The sequence below is a fragment of the Coccinella septempunctata genome, chromosome 5, assembly GCF_907165205.1.
Source record: "Coccinella septempunctata chromosome 5, icCocSept1.1, whole genome shotgun sequence".
Lineage (NCBI taxonomy): Eukaryota > Metazoa > Arthropoda > Insecta > Coleoptera > Coccinellidae > Coccinella > Coccinella septempunctata.
In genome coordinates, this window is record NC_058193.1 from 26,130,109 (window position 1) to 26,152,034 (window position 21,926).

The 21,926-nt window shown below is 36.2% G+C and overlaps 1 protein-coding gene across 3 annotated transcripts in view; it reads right to left on the reverse strand.

Annotated features, from left to right (window-relative positions):
* Nucleotides 1-21,926, reverse strand: part of LOC123313137 (protein tiptop) — a 167,958-nt gene that overhangs the window by 17,828 nt on the left and 128,204 nt on the right. Inside the window, exon 1 of one of the 3 annotated variants that reach the window (XM_044897866.1) lies at nt 12,777-13,025. The exons of 1 other annotated variant lie outside the window; for it this stretch is intronic. In XM_044897866.1, coding sequence (XP_044753801.1) covers nt 12,777-12,846 — 70 coding nt within the window. In that variant the 5' untranslated portion in view covers nt 12,847-13,025. Of the gene's footprint in view, nt 1-2,516; nt 2,534-12,776; nt 13,026-21,926 lie in introns of those variants that run through there. One more of the 3 variants, XM_044897868.1, reaches the window with a different exon arrangement.

Genomic DNA, 21,926 nt, shown 5'->3' on the forward strand with positions numbered 1-21,926 from the left:
CATTGGACTCCAGGCGATAGCCGCTTATATCACGACGCAATTACACATTCAGATTTACAGTCGCTGGCTTCTCAACGTCACCATGTTAATGGTAGCCGCCCGCTTCGGCAGAAAAGGTCACAGAGTATGTGCCACCGTAGAAAACCGTACCTCTGTGGTACATGCATCCGCCTTTGTGTTTGTAGGTACTCCAGTCAGTTATTGTATCGCCATGTGAGTTATGGCAGAGGGATTTGTTTGGTGAAGCGAATACCTACAGCCTGGCTTGTTTGTTGATAGCCTTGAGATAGGACTCTACCGCAGCAACCATAGACTGCATTCAAGTTCGAGATAAGTTGAAGAATCAATCGCAACAATGGAAGTCTATGCAAAATTGAAGCAGGGAAATAAATCCTGCAAAAAACGCTTTTATCGATAATACTAATGTATTTTCTTCACTCCAAATATGAAAATTTGGTCTCATTATAGTGGAGTGATGTACTGAAAAACACCCTTTATTATATTTATTGGCTGGCAAAGCACTGTCTAGTACAGATATCTAAAAAAAGAAACTAAACAATGCGATCGTGAGATGCATTCGTTTTCGAATACAAAGATGTCAGTCTGAATAAATTAGAAACTGTGATTAGTGCCGTCAGATGTTCGCCATACACCTGCCAGTAGTAGATCATGTTGGCACTTGTCCTTTAGATATCAGTAACAGAAAGCACCCGGTGCTGCCAATGTTGACACTTTAAATCTGACGATCTTTTATAGCAATAAGAACTGAACAACAAACATCGATTGAGCATGAACGTCTTCTCGATTGGATTTGAATGTTTGGCAACACTGCTTTCCGAATTCAGTATTCAGTGACCGAAATGAAAAAGCCGGAATAACTTAAGTCGCTGTCAACCTCATCGACGATTTATACAAAGCGAAAGAAGACGCACATAATTCTGAATATTTTATAATTTGACGCATTCTCCATGGTTATGGGAACATAGAGTACTGAATTTATTGCCTGACGAGTGCAGACGTTGTAATAATTCATAATTCTCAGCTTGACAGCTCTAAGTGTAGTTATCTCTTTCACATGGATTGGTATGCTCAGTGCTTGTTTATAAATACACAAAAGATGCTTTGACGAGGGACTGAAATATTCATAGTTTAATTTAGAGGAATAATTAAGCACGACGGACACTTCTTTCAGTTCGCGTTAAGTTGCCAACACTGAGGAATCGTTCCGATTTAGGATAATATTCTATGGCGTCTGAAATTGGAGGTTGATCTCCTCAGCCGCCATCTTTGAGGATTCAATCAATTATTTCCCGTCATTCCGAATGGCCACAAAACATCTTTCGACCGAGCACCCAGTGGGTTTCCATCGCAGAGGGATGCATGAAGAAAGGGAACCGGGCGGGAGAATAACGCATAATTTGGTCATAAAATATGTCAGGGTCCACAGAATTGAACGCTATCCTTCAAAGCGGGGCACAGAGGAGGGGTCAGGAGTCACTAGATTTATTGGGCAATAAAGTATTATAATTAAACGCGCATAGAACCCGCGATGTCACTTCGACTACGTCTATAAATCGTGTAGGGGGCGCTGCGGACATTCATGCACACAGAGCAAAGGTGAGTCAGTGAAAGGGGACCACTGAGCTCCCTCTTGATGGCGCAGCAGAATGTTTATTGTGCGTCTCTAAATCATTTCAAGGTGGTTTATCAACAGCACAACGGATATCTGTCACTGTGTGCCATGTGGACCGAAGATAATTGAAATATGTCGAAGATTTTGAAGCGACTTGTTGTCATATGTACCGAAATTATCCTATCTATCAGGGTGAAAACCCGTCCACGAATACTCATATTTTGCGAGAGATGTGACAGATGGGTCATCTTTCCGAGGAATCGTATACGTCGACTTGTGAAAATCGAATTTATAATGGATGAGTGAAGTCAAACGAATTAATTATTCTGTTCATTACTCAGACGTCTAATGTGACAAACCTGTTTGTTGGATCATTCCATCGGTCAAACATCTGACATTTTACGGGGACTATTGATTTCCCACGTGCGTGATTAATCGTGTCTCCATGTTGGAATTATCTCATAATTATACGTCAGTTATTTGCGTACCATTCCATGGCCGTATCCAGTGAGCAACCCCTGTGTATTATGTCGAGTTTTTACACTTTGACACGACGTTCAAAGTTTGCATATATAAGTAGAGAGTACAAAGTGACACAATTAAATCTATGGTTATGCTTCAAATCAAATGTATCTCTATTAAATAAAATTTTGTTATCTTAATCATTCACCTATGTAAGTAACTAAAATCAATGACATACACAGATGCCGCCACACTGCATAACATGGATAGTTTGGAGTTTCAAGACAGTTGTAGATGCAGCTAGTGAAACTCAAATGAAGAAAACTACAATTCCAGTGTCAAATAACTTCTCCCAACAATTTTTGAACGCATAAAACATATTTTTCTCAAAAATTTTCGCAAAACTCAATCTATTACTCACTCCCTTCAGTTTTCCACAAAGATCATCCTTCACGTTTTCATTATCTCGAGTAAGATCGAGAAATTCGATTCGTTCCAAGTCGTTGGACTCAAACGAAAGTACTCACCTGGAAAAAGATCAGTTATATTAGAATACAATAACAGAACGTTAAGGAATAACTAACTACAACAAGAAGAAATTTATCTATCCAAGATTACGCTTGGTGAAAGCCTGCGATGTATGAAATTATTTATTAGGCATTAGATTTGATTGAGTGAATACAACGCAGGTGAATTGGGTACTGTTAAGGCATTGACAACCAGGTAATGAAAATACCTTGATTTAATGGTGATAGGGTGAGTTATAATGAGATTCTTCGAAAGGAAAGATACAGCGGAGTTGATAGCTCGTCATGTAAAACGACTTTTTTCCTCTGGAAAATTATTATGTAACTGGATTATTTATTACTTTCGGGTGTAACTCATCGTTCAAAATAGTTAATTGGAATCTTACAATCAATTTCTTTGCATGTCCCCAATGCGAATATTCACTCCATACCATTTACAGTTGTTCAACCCTAAAATTGTCGTCGTAAATGTCAACTCTCTACCAGCTTTATTAATATCTTTTTTTTCCTGCATATATCGATTTCCACCCACTACAGTCAACCCTTGACGTTAACTCTCGGTGTTTTCAATCAAGTTCTCAAAGCCCCCTACTTTAATTATCAGCAATTTCGCGTGGGCCATGAAATAGATGTATGGTTAATCATCTCCAGGAGGTCCACGTTCAGGTGATGCTGTCATAAGATTCTCACAGCCTCCCAGAGCTATTTAATAGATGGCGCGCTCGTCCATCGCAGCCATATTTTATCGCCATGTCTGCCGTGATGAAAACGAGCTCATCTAGGTGATTTGTTGATTTGATTAGTAGATTTATAAGTGGAATCTTCGGAGAACGAGGGCAAGATGGAGTCGATGAGATCTGGAGATGAAGAATGCTGGGAGGAGCCACAAGAAATGTAAGTAGGGTTTTCTTGAATGAATATTGTATTTTATTTAGTCCACCAAGAACTGAACCTGCTGAATAATGACATATTTGTCTCATTCTCACATGCAATATTGCAATTTGAAAATCACGATAGCAGAAATGTCCTCCAAATTTCAGACGATATAAATTCAGCTTAGAATATTCCATTTTCCCCTTGCAGTCTTTCGAATTGGAAACATTCCCCTCTATCCTTGACAGGACCCTGTCCAGGAAAGGATTCATTGAATATGTAATGGACCCGAAACTGTCGGTTGAACTCCAAAACTGAAAAGTATATGTCCTTCCCTCAGATCTACTAAACAGCAAACGGGAAACAATTCTCTGAAACTGAGGTATATTGGACAATTCAGACAAGTCCTGGTAATGTAACGGACTTCTTCGGACAGTTATTGAAACTTGAATACGTCATTCTGGGCAGAAGACTTTTCCAGTCAATTGAACATCGCATTCCATGGATGCAGCTTTTTTTACCGACCGAGAAGATATTCATTAAAGAGGGGATGATGGAGTGACGAGTATGGAAAGTGCTCGATCTCTCCGGACAAAATGAGATTTCACGAGATTTAATGGACTTTGATGATTAACGATTCATCCCTAGTTCGATTCTCCTCATGTTTGAATTTTTGAATTGCTGTTGTAGGTTTCATTGGGGTATTTACCCAATTTCCATTATTTTATTTGAGGCTTCAGTATAAGCAGAGAATATATCTGGTTTTATGACGAAGAAGGCTGCAAAAAATTGTTTGATTGCTTGTTCAATCTATCAAATCACAGATGGAATTTTTCATTACCAGTGTTTGCAAGTTAACAATTCCAAATTCTGATTGCAGGAGAACATAGGAGGAACTAAAACCAATTTTTTGTTTTGTGCTTTGCATGCTTTCGACTCAGTAAATGTTTATAAGTTTGTAGGAATATTTAAAACACCCTGAAAAACCTCTCCAGGCAGAAAGAATCAGCACCAACATTGTGTATTTATTATTTTGTCAAGAAACTGCGGTTTGTCAAAGGCATAATCCTCCAAGCTTTCGACCAAGACTAAATTCAATCTCATTTCATTAGTAGGTACTACTATCTACCCTATCAGTTTGTTACACCTAATCTGGAATCTCTTGTAATTTGAAACCCAACATTTTCATATTATTGAATTTATTATACTTAGGTATCTGATGTCTGTTGAATAAAGAGCGGTTCCATATCTTAATTTGATAGTCATAGTGTGTATATTTACTTGTGATGAATCTACCTAACTAACCCACTACTGTTCCCAAATTCGTCGCCAAATAACGAAATTTTTTGGTTGACCTGCAAGTACCTGTTGAACAAGGAGGAGTCGGAAAAAAATACCTTGCATAAGTGGTATACAGACGAAGGACAATACTTTGCATCTAGAAGTGAAATTCCAGCATCAAAGTTATGTCCAAATTTTAGTCCAACTCGGGCAATTTTTTAGCTGTTCCACTTCATTTGCTGCGTAGTAAATTTCTGAAGCTATTTTTTTCCTAAGAGTTTAGATAGATCATCTTGTAGTGTAGCTTGATCTCAGCGTTTTCCCCCACAGCTATCACATCACCCCCGCACCAATAAATCGGAAGAATGACGAATCCCCAAGAATATAGGAAACTATTTTAAACTGCGTAAAAAATGACGGACATAACAGCAGAGCGGCTCTAAATCGGACTCGGCGAACTGCCTATCTCATTAATCAGTGACCCAAAGCATGATTTATAAGGGGCCACTAAATAACGAAACCCGAAGGATCAGGGGACCGCCTCCCGAAAAGACACATAACCTCATTCCGAATTTAATATCAACTTTTGACAAATGTGCAGCGTTCAAACGTATCAACTCTTCGCAGCAGTTGATGTTTTATTGCTGCCTGACTGGGACTGAGCGTTCTTTGAAGGCAGTATGTTTAATAAAGTTCCGACGAAGAAAGCCATAATTCTTGGAGACTTGAATTTCTGGGCGTGATTTATAAAATCATTTAAATTCGTCACGAGGACCATACACTTGAAAAAAAAGCATATCCATGATGAAACGATGCAAATTACAATCAAAACTTAATCGCCTCCACAATCATCGATATATTCGACCCAAATAAAAAAAAATCGCAAATCCTTTTGAGTTCTCTTCCGAATGGTAATTTTTTGTCGTCAAATAATTATTCACTCCAACTGCAAGAACATCGATTGCGACAGATTGGAGACCCGAGCGGTCGCCAGAAAAACGCAATCCGAAGATTTATGGAGGCTGGGAGCTCAATAATCATGCCGAGGAATTTGAAGTGAGACGTGGCCCAGTTAATTTTGTCGGACGTTGAGTGACACATGGCGAATATACAAGGTTTTATTATGTGGGCGGGCCAAGATGTTATTCAATTCAATATCAAGCGTTCGTCCATGAGGATTGCTCGGTAGAATTTCGTTTGAATGCGGGAATTCCTGAAATTCGACGTACTTTCTCTGTCGATTTCGATATTAGTTTTTTCGATATGCTATTTTCGACATGAGTGGGTCATAAGGATAATGTGGAATGGATTTTTGCCAATTCGGTCCATTTGATTTGAGAAGCCCTTTTTACAATATCGTAAGACGTTCATTCAGCCTGCTAGTGGGCAATGTTGTAACGAACTTCTCTTAGTACGCCCCTGTCGCTTCTGGTATATCAGCGCTACAGAGACAAGGTTGAAACATAGTACCTCAAAACAAAACCGACAATCTACTTGAATTGATGTCATGAAAAATGGTTGAAAGACCAACTAAACAACTAATCGTCATTTATCTTGAGATAATAGATTATATAAATTTTTTCGTTGAAATTTAATTCTACGGTTTAGAAGTGGGATGTTTGTGCGGAAAGTTTGGTGAGAAAGGTCCTTCTAGGTATTGCTATTGATGAGGCACTGTAACATAATATACAGAGTGACTAACAAGTAACGCAAAAAATTAATATCTTCGGCCCTAATTTTTTTTTTTTCAACAACCTTTGTTTTATTATGGGAATGAAATAGCTGAACTTATTGAATTCCGATTTTTAATTTTTCTTGTATTTTGAGGTCTATGATATGGATTCATTTCAAAAGTGATTGACGTTTTTGAAGTATCATCAAAAAGATGACTTTTGAATATTTGCGTTCGAGCAGTTTTCTACAAATACTGAATACCGAAGATATTAATTTTGTGAGTTACTTTTTACTCACTCTGTATACAGGCTGTTTTTAAGGATGAGGTTTTTTTTTTGACAGAAGGTAGAACTCATCAAAATAAGTCGTTTAACGAAAAATTGTCTATATAAAATATCCAAGATGACTGAGATACAACCCCTAGAAGTTCGACAAAATTTCATTGAATTTCAAGCACGGGACTGTGGAAGGTAATTCCGGCATTGCAAAAACGAAACAAAACATGAACATATGGCTGAACAATGAATGGTTCAGTACCAAGTTCATTGGATTAGATGCATCAGGTCACTTTTGAGAGAATCATAATTGTTGTATCGTACAATTTAGGGTGAAAAAAAAAATGTAGAAAATCGAGGCTGTTTTTTGAAAGTGCTTATGTTAGTTATGTTGAAAACGTGCTGTGATGTTTCCCCATTTCATACCATTTTTACGACGATTGTTGGAATGTTCGAGCAAGAAGATTGTGATGCCCATTGTGAAAAAAATTCGTGAATAATTCAGACGAATTTTATTGGTGGGATTTTGAAGTATTATTCTATTTTTTAGACTTGTGTTCTAAGTCTCTTCTGTCAGTTGGTATCGAAATGAGCCATTTCATAAAATCGTGGAAGTTACTGAAAAATATTAAGAACAATTCAGCAATACTAAGTTTCCATTTTCATTACCACGTGAATATCGAACGAGCCAAATATCCTAAAGGAAACCACATGGTCGAATCAGGAGAGAAGTCTTTCCCCCACTAATGTGCAATAATTCAGCTAACAAACGGTCTAGGGTCGTATAAGGATATATTTCAGTAATCATTTTCAATTTTTTTCATTTCGAAAGATTTTTATAGGTGATTTTTGGTGAAACGCTTCATTTAGATCAGTTCTACCTTCTGCTGAAAAAAAATGCCTCACCTTCAAATACACCCTGTATAATCTCTCTGCATCGAATGTGAACTGAAATGAATTATGAATAGCCGGATGTTGTCGATTGATGAATGATGTACATCGACAAAATTGAATTCGAATCGATACAATCGTGAAATTTTCATTCAATTAACCAGTCCCGCCACGGTTCACGGGAACAAAAATCAACTCGCGCAATACGCCAAAGTACAGGACAATATTTACGCAGCCAGGCGGGGGGAAAAACAAAAAATAAAATATATTAAATAATGAATAAACCACCATTAATTATCCCCGGATCCAGACAGCCATCCATTAGTTCGCTGCGCTATGACATGCAGGTGACATATTTCACTCTTCCTCTCTCCCCGCGGCCTGCTCCTGCATTGATCTGACCAGCCGGAGGGGGGGAGGGGGCCGAGATGGCTCGTCACCGGACACGACTGTCATTCCCGTAGACGTCCAAAGCGACAGGTCTCTGGAAAAGAGGAGCTCCTGCTCCGTTCCTCAATCAATAACAGCAGACGAAACGTCATGTACAAGTCGTTATCTCCGGAGAACTCGCGACTCCCTGCATCTGACACATTCCTAAAGAACGAGGACTGGGCGGTTTCTGCCATTCGATGTACGATTTCAGCGGAGGAATTAATCCCGGATGATACGGAAATGCCGGGGGGTAATAGGATGTTTGACAAATGGGAGATAAGCTTTTGAGTACTGAGTACGAGCTGCTGCCATCTATGGAGAGCATTGAGATTCACAAAAAATTACGCTGGTGAAAACGAAAATGTGAATTTTAATTGAGAAATGGGGAGAGCGTTCAGCCATCCAGGTAGTGAACTGGCGCATAGCTGCTTGGCTTCTCGAAGAAAAATTATTTCCCAATAAAAAGGCTATTCTTCCTTAAAGACAATTTCAACTGAGAGGCTACTCTGCCTTACAATCACTTCTACTTCAAAAGCGTCTCTACCCAAAATAAGACTCTATTTCAGATCAAAAAGGCTGGTCTACCTAAAATGTATTGCTGACTTTGGAAAGAACACATATCTACACGGCGACTTGTACATATATTTGAACAGCAGGTTGAAATAAACGCTTTTTCCCTTACTATTTTTTTCAATTCGGCTCTGTTGAAATAATACAGGTTGTTGAAGATAAAATGTAATTCGATATCATCGAATGGAATTATTTTCGGAATATAATTTTTTATTGATGTGATTAATCTTCTTCGAACACAAAATTGCAGTTTCTTCATTATGACCATTAGAGTCATTCGGGGCAACTGTGCGCACTTTTGCCTTTCAAGCCATACCCTGTTTCAAATGTTGAATCTAGGAAAATTAAAACATATTCATAAGATAGAATATTTTCTAATCTATAAGAAAACATCAAAAAGCAAACAAACAAAAACGTTTTCTTTCTGTAAAAAAGAATTTGATAGAGAAAGTCGGGGTGCGTTCACATGCCCCATATTGCTGGTAAGTGTACGCACCCTCACGGGGTAAGTGAACGCAGTGCTTAGTGAATCACACAATGAAAACAAATTACAAAATAATGTCATCAAAATGTTACAATATTAGAGAAATGCTGTTTATTGTCAATACAGAAGCGCCTTTTTACAAGCAGTGCATTATTGTTCGTGCCACAATTCTTGGTGAACACAACACTTGATACATTTTCCTGTTGGTGGCTCTTCATATTTTTCTGAACAAATAGGACAATACTGATCGAGTCTTAACCAAGAAAATCAACAATGTCATAATTTATTCCTCACTGAACTAATGCCCATATAATGAATCTATGCGCACACTTACCCGCGCACACTTTCCCCAGTAAGCCAAAATTTGAATTGACGTTCTTATAGAGTTGAGCAGATAAGAGAATCTAAAATTTTTTATTATATATTTAGATTAATATGCCCATGATCGAATAAAATATTGTTTAACACTGAGGGACTCGGATCTTGGACCTGGCAGAATGTGCAGTGATGCTAAAAATTAACAAGAAAACTAGTGAATTTGATTGATTGCAAATAAAAAGTTAAAGAAACTTGGCACGGCGCACTCCTATTAAAAACTACTATTGCGATTCTGCGCCCTTGCTTCACCCAAATGAGCCCCTCTTTCATACATTGCATAGTCGAGATATACCCACTGCGCACACTTACTCACTGCGCACAGTTACCCCGAATGACTCTACATATACCATAAAAATACCAGAAATTCAAAGAACCCAACTCCTGAAAGTGAATTGAATGCTTATCTGGACATTTTGGAGAATAACGGTATTCTTCCTATTTTCTCGTATAGGTAATGCACCGTTTTTGAGTGATTGGATATTCAAAAATGAAAACCAACTGTGCTATTCGGAAAACTAGGTACAACTCTTTTTAAAAGATCCATAGAAGTAAACTTAAAACATAACACACTGAATTATAAAATATTGTTTGTATCAAATGAAATATAAACAACGATAATGAATGATTACATATCGGAGATGAATACAGAGCTCATATACGTGTTCGCAAGCTGAATTCGCTATTGTTATCGAAAATAAATTATATATCAAGAGAAAAATATTCAATATTTATCGATAACGAAATTATTGTAGATAAATACTACGTCGTTGACCAAATGATATGGAAAAAGTGAGTTTATGCTTGTTTTAAGGTTAAAATGTTATATTTAACGCTTGGAAAAACTTCAGTGTCAAATTTCCCTGGTTGGCTCCTTATGAACACTTAAAATAGTTATATCTTTTTATCCTAGCCGAATCGAAAAAAATTGTAGAGGAAACAAGCGTTTCTTTTGACCTCAAGAATCTTTTGTCAAAATATGTGTACAAGTCAAAGACTCACATTGTTTATATTGACCTCAAATGTGACACTACCTAAGAAACATTTCTATCTAGAAGTGCAGTTAATTTTACAGATTTAGGTATGCGAAATACCCAAATAACGAAACTCATGGCTGAAATTACACTAAGATCAGCAAAATACCATCATAATCTCCGTTAATTTTATTGAAAATAAATTGATATCAATAAGAACAAAAACTGAAGCGATTTCAGTATTCACATTAAGTTCTATAAGGTATTTTCTTCGCGATGTTTTGATGAAAATAATCATCAACGAAAACATGAATGTTGCAAAATGGTGGATGAAATCCAGCTGAATTCCATTCACCTCATTTCCTTCCCGCACTACCGCGTAAAATACCTTTCATTTTCAAAAGAATGAAAGAAAAATCATGGTTCGCTCAATATCTCATTCAGAATCTCTGAAGAGTCTTATTCTTCTGCATGATACGAACAAGGGAACTCCGGTCTCCGATACCACAAAATAAACGGCCAGAGTCCCACCAGCATACCCCCGCACGAGACAGGAATTTCTCAGCCGTCAGTTTCCGAAAAAAGAGAAGCAGGTGACTTTGGTAACAATACCTCGATTTCCTCGAGGCGTAAGGGGCCGTAAGAAGGGTGATGCCGTACACAGCGAAAGCGGCAATTGGCGCTCCCGAATAAACGCGTGCCTACCCTTTGACACCGGAGTCATTTGTCGGTGATTCAGGGTTGCACATCCTACGATTTTTTGCACACGATGTCTGTTCGAGGAAACGGACGTGTGGATCACGTGTAAAGGGTGTTTTCGCATGGTTTCTCGGAAAATTCCCCTGATGCACTACGCTGATTAGGTGGCGAACAAACATTTTCCATTTTGCGTCATCGGAAATTTATTCAATATTTTTTTAGGGGCGGAAAAGCTTATTATTTTGAGGCAGAAATTTCCTGAAAGCACAAAAAATCGATGACGGGCTATTTTGAATTCTCTATCAGACCACTGAATTTGAGGTTCGCATCAGGGATTGATTTCTATGGTAAATATATTTTTTGCGCAAAAAGTTCATTTTGCGAAAAAGCCATAGTTGCTAGAGTAACTATTCTCGAGTTTTCTGAAGTATTCACTTGGAATATCGTGTATTTTAAGACATATACAAATTTTCTATGAAGTTTTGAAAGTCCACAATCACTTCTCAATTTTAATTTTCAATTGCTACCACATGCAGATGGAAGTAAAAAATATTTTTGACAGAGCCAAGGAAAGAAAACCGGTAAGAATAATAATAATAATATAGTTTATTCTCAAAATTATTGAAAACCAATACAGAGGAAGCAGCAAAGTGAGAACAAGTCAAATACACACAAAAAAGACCCCCAAAACAAACCTATTGCAATCCCCCAAAATATTCACTAAGCTCATTTACATGATATGGTTCACAGTTAATCATGTGAGTTAGCAATTCTTTTCTTGAAATTTTGTGATCAGAAATATTTTGTAGTCTTTCAGGTAAAACCGAGGGTAAAACAAACTGTGGATCATGATATATCCTATCAGTTAACTAAGAATAGTTAACAGGAAAAATATATAGTTATTACATTTCGAACATATCCAAATACTAATCCTTTCTCCTCCACTGAGATTCATTCATATGTCGAAAATTGAAAAAAATTTATACAGTCTATAGTTTCCTGGAAACATTACTGATAGGATGCCAATAAGTTAATAGATTATTGAATATGAGGAAAAATTCAGGTTGCTTTCAACAGAAGTTCATTTTTTAGATGTAAAGGAAAACATTTATTTTTTTTCTCAGAATGGTTGAAAATCTTGAGGAAAATGTTTGGGAATTCAAGACACAATATTTTGAAAATTGAGTTACTGATGTTGAACGAAGTTGAGTTTTACTGACAGGAAGGAAGGGTTGTAGTCTAAATATGAAGCTCAACAAGGAAATTATTTCTTGAATGTGGCAGAAATGCGGAATATGGTGAAAATTTTGGGAAAAATCAGAAGAACTACACTGGATATCTTCAAGCAAGTATAATAATTATGCTATGAATGTGAGGAGGATAAAAAACGAACAATTTAGACTTGGAACGATTAGGTTCATCATTTTTCTAATAAATCAAAATTGAGGAGAATTTTCAAACAGGGAATACCAAATGAAGTGCCTATTGTCCCGTCATAAAAACACAGAAAGCCAAAAAAAAAGCATGCGATCAAAACAATTCACCGAATCGAATATACGACAAAGTAATCCAGCATTCCATCGCTCAGAATCACTGCCATAAATGAACATGCAAAACAACACTAACCTCCACGTAACAAACTGAGATATTTCGCGAAAACCACCATGTGGTCGTAGAGAAGCCGATCGCACTCCATTCTAGATTCGCACGAAAACGTCGCGATGGATGGGACGCGAGGGTGCAGCCACCACTGCCGGCATTCACAGGCACACTGTTTACAAAAGGCCTAGCGCCCCTGTCGGCCGAAAATCCCACTCGAACAACCCCTCCACCACCTCGCCGGGCTAGTCAAAAGTCAGTGTATGAGTGGTTGGTCCTCCCCTTCCTCCGTCGAACCGAGAAGAAAATGACATGGGACAGCAGCGTCCCATTCTCTGACGATGCCCCCGCCTGACAAAGTCCGCAGATTCATCTATCTGTCACTCGCAGGACGATTCCGACGTGTCACGTCAACCGGACGAAAGGAAATAAACCCTCCGAGTAGCGTCGAGGTGACTGTCGGGCACATCCAGAAGGAGTCCGGAAAAAAGGGTTGCTGTCGCAATGGAAAAAGACGATTTGTATTTGAATAAGAAAACTGAACTTTTATGTACACTGTGTCACGTTGAAGAGAGAATAATGATCTATTTTAATCATCCTGAAAAATATTTTTCTTGTTTATCATTCAACCAAAAGTGGGAATACATCAGAAAAGAGATTTTTCTGATTATTACAAAAAGACTTTTGGAAATAGTTAGGTATGCAGGGTGTGAATCAATAGTCGTTGCGAAAAAAATTAAAGGTTAATTCCTTGTCAAAAAAGTGAGGATCTTTCATATAATTTTTTTCTGAGCACAGCTAAGGATGGCGCCTGAAAACCAATTTTTAATATAAAAAATATCCGACAGAAATGAAATTGAGCAGATATTCAATGTGAGAGAGAAGGCAATGAAAAACATTTGGTTTTCCCATATAATTGCTTAGTGTAAAAAGAGTCAAATTGTCAAGTATTTTGTTTTTCTTTCTATTAAAACAATATGACATTCTCCTTAAAAACAAATTTTCATTCTCATATTGTCTCAAAATCGATGAGCCTATGTTTATGATAAATTAGGACATGCTTTATTTTTTATGCGGAATAATCTGATAAATGAGAATTCTCTCCATTTTCAAGAATTTAATTTGAAAAATGTTCTTGTTAACAGTTTTTGTATTGATTATGATGTATAGACTTTTTTTTGTTCTCCTGATTAAATATTATCAGTACTGAAGTTATTGTCAGATTTTCGATCATAAAATAACATCCTACGTATGAAAGCCGATCATTACCTATTTCCAACAATATTAGAGATTAAAAGTGAAGAAAATAATTTTCTACTGATAATATATATCTAAGAACTCACTTCTCAAATAATTCTGTAAAATGACGATAAACAGATAAACAAAATACTCATGGATTTAATTCCTGAATAATCAATATGCTCTGTATTTTACGAAATTTTTTCTACCAATGTGAGATTATATGGAGCTGAGAGAATATACAGGGTGAGTCTTTGACTCGTAAAGATATTTTAACAGTATAGATACTTGAGGTCAAGAGAAACCTTTTTTCTTTTACCATTTTTTCTAAATCGGCTCGGGTCAAAAGATACAGTCAGTATCTACCATAAAAAATCTCATAAACGGTTTTATCGAATGAAATAAATTTCGGAATATATTTTTTCATTTATTTGATTAATTTTCTAAGACAAAAACGTCTTCCAATTGGTCGATATCTAATGAAGATTTGAACGTTTTGTAAAACAAAAGTATTCTTCATATTTTCTCGTATAATGAGTCATTTTCGAGTATTTTGATTAAAAATTAAAAAGTATCTGTGAAATTTGAAAAATTGGGTACCTACTTTGGCTGAATACAACTCTGTTTGAAGGATCCACAGATGTGTAGTGTGACAGATTTAGCTAGTTATTCTGAAGGTAAATTTGTTTTTCCAGGGGCGGCATAGCTTATTATGAAAACTTAAAATGACCATATCTTTTTTCAGGGCCGAATCGGACAAAATGGCATGAGAAAAAAGTGTTTCTTCTGACCTCAAGAAACTACTGTTGAAATATTTTACAAAAGTCATAGACTCATCCTATATATAAGGCATTTTTGAACATTTTAAACTTAAATCAGTTTGATAAATATGTAGATATTTTGTCTACGTCTAAATAATTGTTTTTAAATTTTTTTATTTAGTATCTTATCATTAAATTACATATTTCACGTAGTTAAGGTAACCATGAAATCATCATTTACCAACAGTCGACTCTTAAACCTAAGTTGAGAAATGGAAACAACTCGACTTCTTTGAGAACATTTTTGCTGCAACAATTTTTTTCCACGAGTTATCGAGAGTAACAAAGTTCGTACAAAATAATTGATATGCTCTTTTGAAAAACGTAACGAGCTGGCTGGAAATATAGGCACACCCTTTCACGGCCTCCCGAAAATAACTGAAATCTAGATCGAAATTGCTGCTGACCCTCCTGTCCCTGCATTTCTGATGAACCAACTCTGGCCGCAATTCGACCGAAAAGCGTGGAAGCGGAGAGTAAACTCGTTCTCGTTATGTACGCGGGAACAAGCTAAATCAATCCAGAATGAAGTATTGTTTGATGGCAATAGCTGTATAAATTATGAGGTCATTTCAGTGGAATGTACTGATATTCACACAGGTGTATGCCGTTCATCATGTTTACTGTTCCACGACCGTTTTTAAACAGTTTTTATTCCGCCTGCATCAAATCGGATTTACGTATCACACGCCACGGGTCTCTCCAACATATTTTTTATTTCTATGTATATATTTTCCCAATTTAACATCATATGATTTAATATTTTTTATGATATGGCGAATTAAACATTTAAATATCAACTGATTTAAATCTGTGACGAATTGTTTGTTTCCACAGTGGCCAAAATCTGCCCATCCGTTTCGAAGTTAACTCCACAAAACAGCGCCTTGAATTTAAATATCCTAACTCTAGATCGCGTATAGGCGGAGACAAGAGAAAACGCCATCTGAATACATTTTACGTTTTAAAAAGCCATTTCATCCTTAGGTCCTAGGATATACAATAATAAAAACATCTTAGTCCTCAAATTACTCCGCATTAGAAGATTGAGCATTAAGACAAATACCCGATAAACATGAACAAGAGATTGTTGTCCTGGGAAGAAAGTACAATAAAATTGGGTAGCAGGGTCCTTCGCGCACCATTAGACACATCCAATGGTTATCGTTCAACTTTCCCCAAGACCTTCGATTCCTCTTCAGTTTCGAATAGGGGTTGATTCTTAACAATGTCATCAAATTTGTTGGAACAAACATAACAATTCGAATTCAAATGGGCGGTGAAAATATAGCGTCATGTATTTTCACGAGGGTTGATGTCAGTTTAGTCTTTCGTTTCTTGGTGGCCTTTCCCAGTGCCCAAAGCCAAAAAAAAATTGAATTGGCATATGCCGCATACAAGGTGAGTCTTTGACTCATACAAAAATTCTAACAGTAGATTCTTGTGGTTAAAAGAAACAATTTTTTCCTTTACCATTTTTTTCGAATCGGCTCGGTTTGAAAGATACAGGCTGTTGCAAAACCATAAAAAAATGTTATTTTAATTTCTCTCTCACACACGGTTTTATCGAATGAAATGAATTTCGGAACATAGTTTTTCATTCTTTTGATGAATCTTTTTCAGACACAAGATATTACCCACCTCGTCCAGTTTTTCTCATTATGTACCATAAAAATACCAAACATTCAAAGAACCTAACACTTGAAACTAAGTTGGATGCTATCTAATGAATATTTGAACGTTTTGTAAAATAAAGTACTCTTCATATTTTCTTGTATATTCTCCATTTTGGAGTAATTTTTTGTTCAAAAATTAAAAAATATCTGTGAAATTTGAAAAATTGGTTACTTTGGCTGAATACAACTCTGTTCAAAAGATCCATAGATGTGTCGTGACACAGATTTAGATAGTTATTTTGAAGGTGATTTTGTTCTTCCAGGGTTGGCACAGATCACTATGAAAACATAAAATGGTTATATCTTTTTATCAGGGCCAAATCGGAAAAAAATGGCATAGAAAAAAGTTTTTTTTTGACCTCAAAAATCTACTGTTAACATATTTGTACGAGTCAAAAACTCACCCTGTATACGCCGAAATTCTCTACTATCTTCAAATCTCTACCATTGCATTAGAACTCGATATAGCTTCATAGATGAATCAACTCTCTGTTAAAAATTGCCTCTACAAGATTTTCGCAAGTTTTTTTAAGCCGAATCTGGTTGTTCACAAATTTATATACCTTGATTGCTAAAAACTGATTACTTTTATCAACCGTTGATTATGATCTGAATGATCATCTACAAAACAACTTAATGTTGTTACCAATAAATGTTAAAAATTGACGACATTGAAATTAATAGATACTTCATCAATGATATACGAATAGGACCGACTACACCGAAATGCCAAAAAAATACGTGTTAGGTAAACTTTGAAAATTCAATTCCAAAACTATATAAGCACAGGAGATTTTGATGAAAATCTTAATGAAGATCACCTACGTCAGTATGTACGATACCTTATACTAGCTATATTCAGTTAAATATAGCTTAAGAAGCAAGATTTTATGCGAATGCTGAATCTAGCAACGTAAAAATTTTTTTAAGTTTCCTTAACTCTCGCAGTTCAACAAAATGTAAAGTTCTCTGCAATCATTAAGATTTCACACTTTGACCGAGTGAGAAACCCGATGTATCATTATTCAATTGAATGGAACAAACTCATTACCATACGGTTCTCTGAGGCTGTTAGTAGCTCAATAATAATCGTAAAGAATCAATTTGAATATATTAAAATGATACAATAAAATATTCGATTAACATAATCCTCATGTCAACAACCCTCGGAATGTTGATGATAATTCTAACTCCAAACACATATGGATTATTGAGTGATTTTATTAGTGCGAACACATTGATGTAGATTCGTTGATTTTTATTGATTTTTGATTGAGGAATTCCATTTTATATCAAGCGAATACGGAGAAAGTACATATGATGTTGTCTGAGGAATATTGATGATATTCTCAAAGAATCTAGAACAGGTATGATGTGACCAGTATTTCTGAAGGAATCAAACGTTACATCTGAACTGAAAGACTTACATGAGAAATAAACGAAAGAAAATTCTATTTACAAAAAATAAATTTGAGTAGTCAATTCATTCCTGCAGAAATGAAAACATTCATACCTATTCAGGAAGTAATACATTTTGCTCAAAATAGCGATGTTTGAATAATAAATTTGTTCAACAAATCCACTAAATAATTCCTTTTTCAAACAGAAGTTACTTTCAAACACAATTTTCCCTACTATGCTCGTAAAGTATCATGAAAGACTCAGAAATATACTTCCACAGTGGTTAAGTCCCACGTGGAAAAGAACCAAGGTCAAATGATTCTTTTTTCATTTTAATTATGTAGATGTCCATCTCACTTGATGGACGGCTCCTTTTGTAATCTGATTTCTCCACGAAAGCAACCTAATGACACGACATTTCCTATGATGGAGACCTTTGAAATAATCTTTCGAGTAACATTTTCATCGCATATCATAATTTATGTCACAGGCTGATTATTCGATTAAATTAATCAATAATAATTAACATCGATCACAGTGATCGACAGGAAACGTCAAGGACGAATACTCCTGACGTCTCTCATCTCCCATAAAACGAAAAACAATGACAGCGGGACAAGCTGCGGGGAATGTTTGAACTCCGAAAGGCCATCAAGAAAACACGTTTGGGATCGACTTTAAATTTCAATTAATCACGTCCAGTTGTCAACGCCAATAGAATTGGGTTGTTGGCAGGAGAAATTTAAATGGATAGTGGGATTGTTGTCGCCATTTCGAGACGCCACCACGAAGAGGATTTTCTGGAAGGTGAAGAATTCCAGGAGTAATTCGCTGGCTAATTATGGATCACATGAGCAGTGCCACACTCCCGAAGGGCACTATCGGAGAAATTAGAGGTGAAGACGAATTTTCGAACTGGTAGATAACTAACAGCGGATTCTCTTTTGAATTGGAAATCTGTCTTTGAAATACACTGCTCAAAAATTGCCAAAAGCTTTTTCGATTTTGACGAAGTTGCGTTCGAGGTCACAAACTTGGATTATTCACAAGGCCACTATCATAAACAAGTCTGCAAAAATCAGAACTACCAACTACCGGATTTGATGCATGCTGTGACGTATACAGAACTAATTGTCTTCATAACATAGGGGGTGTTTAAGAGTCTTGTTCAGGTAGGAGACATGAACCATCTCAAATATTTCCGGTATCGTTAATAGCTTGCGACATACTAGTAACAAGGCAAAACTAGTGGCGGCTCCATTTTGATGCCATTAGAACAGTTCGGGAGAGAGAGGGTTGAACATTTTGTTGCTAGGAAGTGAGAAATTGAATAATGTTTGTTTGTTACACTGTCTGAAAAATTTAATAGGTGCGTGGTGTTATTGAGTTTTATTGCTTTCATTGATTAATATTGTTTCACAAACGATGAGCCTTTTTAATTATAGTTGTAAAAATTTCCAAGAAATCATGAGTTGAATAGACTAAAAGGGAGTGCGAGAGACATGACCCATGTTATGGTCGAGAGACATAATCAGTGGTCCAAATTTCCCCCTGAGCTTAGGTAATAGTTTGCTTCAAAAAAAGAAAATTTAAAAATAGAAATAAATATGAAAAAATAAATACAAAGGTTCAAAAAAGTAAAACCATCTCGGAAATAAGAGAGAGTGACTCTGAAATAGAAAATATGTAACGTGCGTTCAAAAAAAATTCGTCGTCAAGTAGGCTATGGAATTTTGAACGTCAATATTTCGTGACTAAACGTAATTCTTAGGTCGTGCTATACTATTTTCCAGGTGAACTGTCATTTTAGCATTTTGTATTTTTGTTGAATTAAAATTATCAGCAGATTATAAAGATGGTTTTTACGGACGTGTGAAAGTCTTTTACTATTGAATCCTACTTCTAAATTGGGAAGAAAATTGAAGGAGAATGGAAATATTATGTTCCGGCGACTTCATAGAATCCTATGTTGCTGTAGATTATTAAGTATGAATTTTTCCATTGTACTGTTTTGCGATGACGAAACAGGTATGTTCAAACAAAAAAGGAAGTGGTTGACCAAAGAAGAAAACACCAGACTTCAGCAATAATGAAAACATGATGACAGAAGCTCGACAAACCTCTGTTCAGGTTTTATCTCAAGTGGCTGGAGTATCCGTTGTCATATGCCACCCGATTTTGAAAAAAAGATATCCATTTGTTTCCATAAAGATTGACATGTTATCAGAAAACTGAAAAGGTTGTGATTACCTTACCTTGTAGCATCCAAGAAAAATTGGAGTTCAATATGCATCACTCAAAGGCAAAATGTGGACCTACTTTCTTTTATGGAACTTAAATAGCAGAACGTTATGAAGGAGAAAACATCATGCCTTTTTATAGCTGAATTGAATTTTAATAAATTGTCCAATAGCTATTTTCATGTAATTCAGTTCTTTTAGTTTAGTCATGGATTTTCAGTAATGACTAAATCAATTCAATATTTATAGAGAATTACCTAATAAATATATTATTGAGATTCTTACTGTGATTTATTCATATGACTGAAGTAGCTAGAACCTTCTTACAAAAAAAACATAATACCACGATCAATTTAAGATTCATGTCAGGTATGAAAATAGTGGACGGTTAAAATTTTTACGAAGAATTTTTCTAACCGCCTCAAATTGTTTGGATTCTTGTCATCTTACTCAATAAAAGAAATGCTTCTCGAACGTTGGGTGAAATTTACAGGTAACTTTTTCTTAAAAGTGCCTTTCCGTACAAAATTACGATATATAGGTTAATGTCATCATTGTTTACATTTTGGGAAGATGAAGTAATTCAAGGAAAGACATACGTTCTGACGTTCAGCCAACGAACATCAGCCTTCAAAATTTCATAGCCTACTTGACGACGAATTTTTTGAAAGCACGTTATTTCATACGCTGTTACATCTGATGATGAAAACCTTGACATAGACAATCCTTAGTCACTGGAAATTGTTTTCTTTCAATGTTTTCCTATAAACAAACTTTTGGTCAAGTCTCTCTCTCCCCCTGTTCAACTCTCCCATGGGTTAGGGAGACAAGAGCCAATTTTCGGTTGCTAAAAAATGAATTGCTCTATTCAAATCGTTCATCTCACCAGCACTCTACTTCCATCTATCGTTTCCTATTTGGGCATGATATCTTCACGAAAAAAAAAGAGTTGCTACCATTCAACTGTCCTGGAGTTCAACTCTGCCGGACACCCCATATTTTTTGAAAACGCAGAATAGCAAACGTCATCTAACGCTTTCCTGTTAAGAAGACCACTCACAGATATCCTTTCTTCTACTACACCCAGGTATATTGAATAGTAAATTACGAAAGGAAACACCGGAATATGATATAGTGGAAGCAGGTATGTAACAATTCGCCATTCCCGATACCCGTTCAATTAAATTATCAATTAATTCGCTTCATGCAGAACTCTGAATTGCAACAAAGAAATAAATTGCTCCCATTTATTCGTATCGAACTCAAATCGGGATTAAATGTTGAGTGTACCTGTTCATTTCCTTGATTTATTCACAATAGCGTCGTGGGGACTCGATAAAAACTGGCGTATAAACTGATTATCTTTACGGTTTCGCAATCAATTCTTCCCGTAAACTCACTCATTTCTTCGGCTACACGTAGAAGGAAGACTATTGACTGCCCGACAATTAATAAAATATTTAGGTAATTAAAATGTCGGGAGATAAGTAATTTATGTACCCGCAGTAGGAGGTCATGATTTACAGGCCCTCATGCTCGATAAAGAGTAAAATAGCAGTTTATCTATAATTGTGAATTGATTGAATGTTAGCTCTAGTTCTATTCCTTTGTATGTACCTGCTCGGCGCTGTTAAAGGTCGCTTTTATAGGAGTGATTGGTAGTGAAATGTCCACCGCGCTTTAGCTTAGCAACCCAGAATCTTAGATCTGGACGAAGTAAGACAATAAAGTTTATTTGGTAGTTGGAAGTTGATTTCATTTTGCCATAATCTTCGGATTTGAAGAAAATCCTACATATGA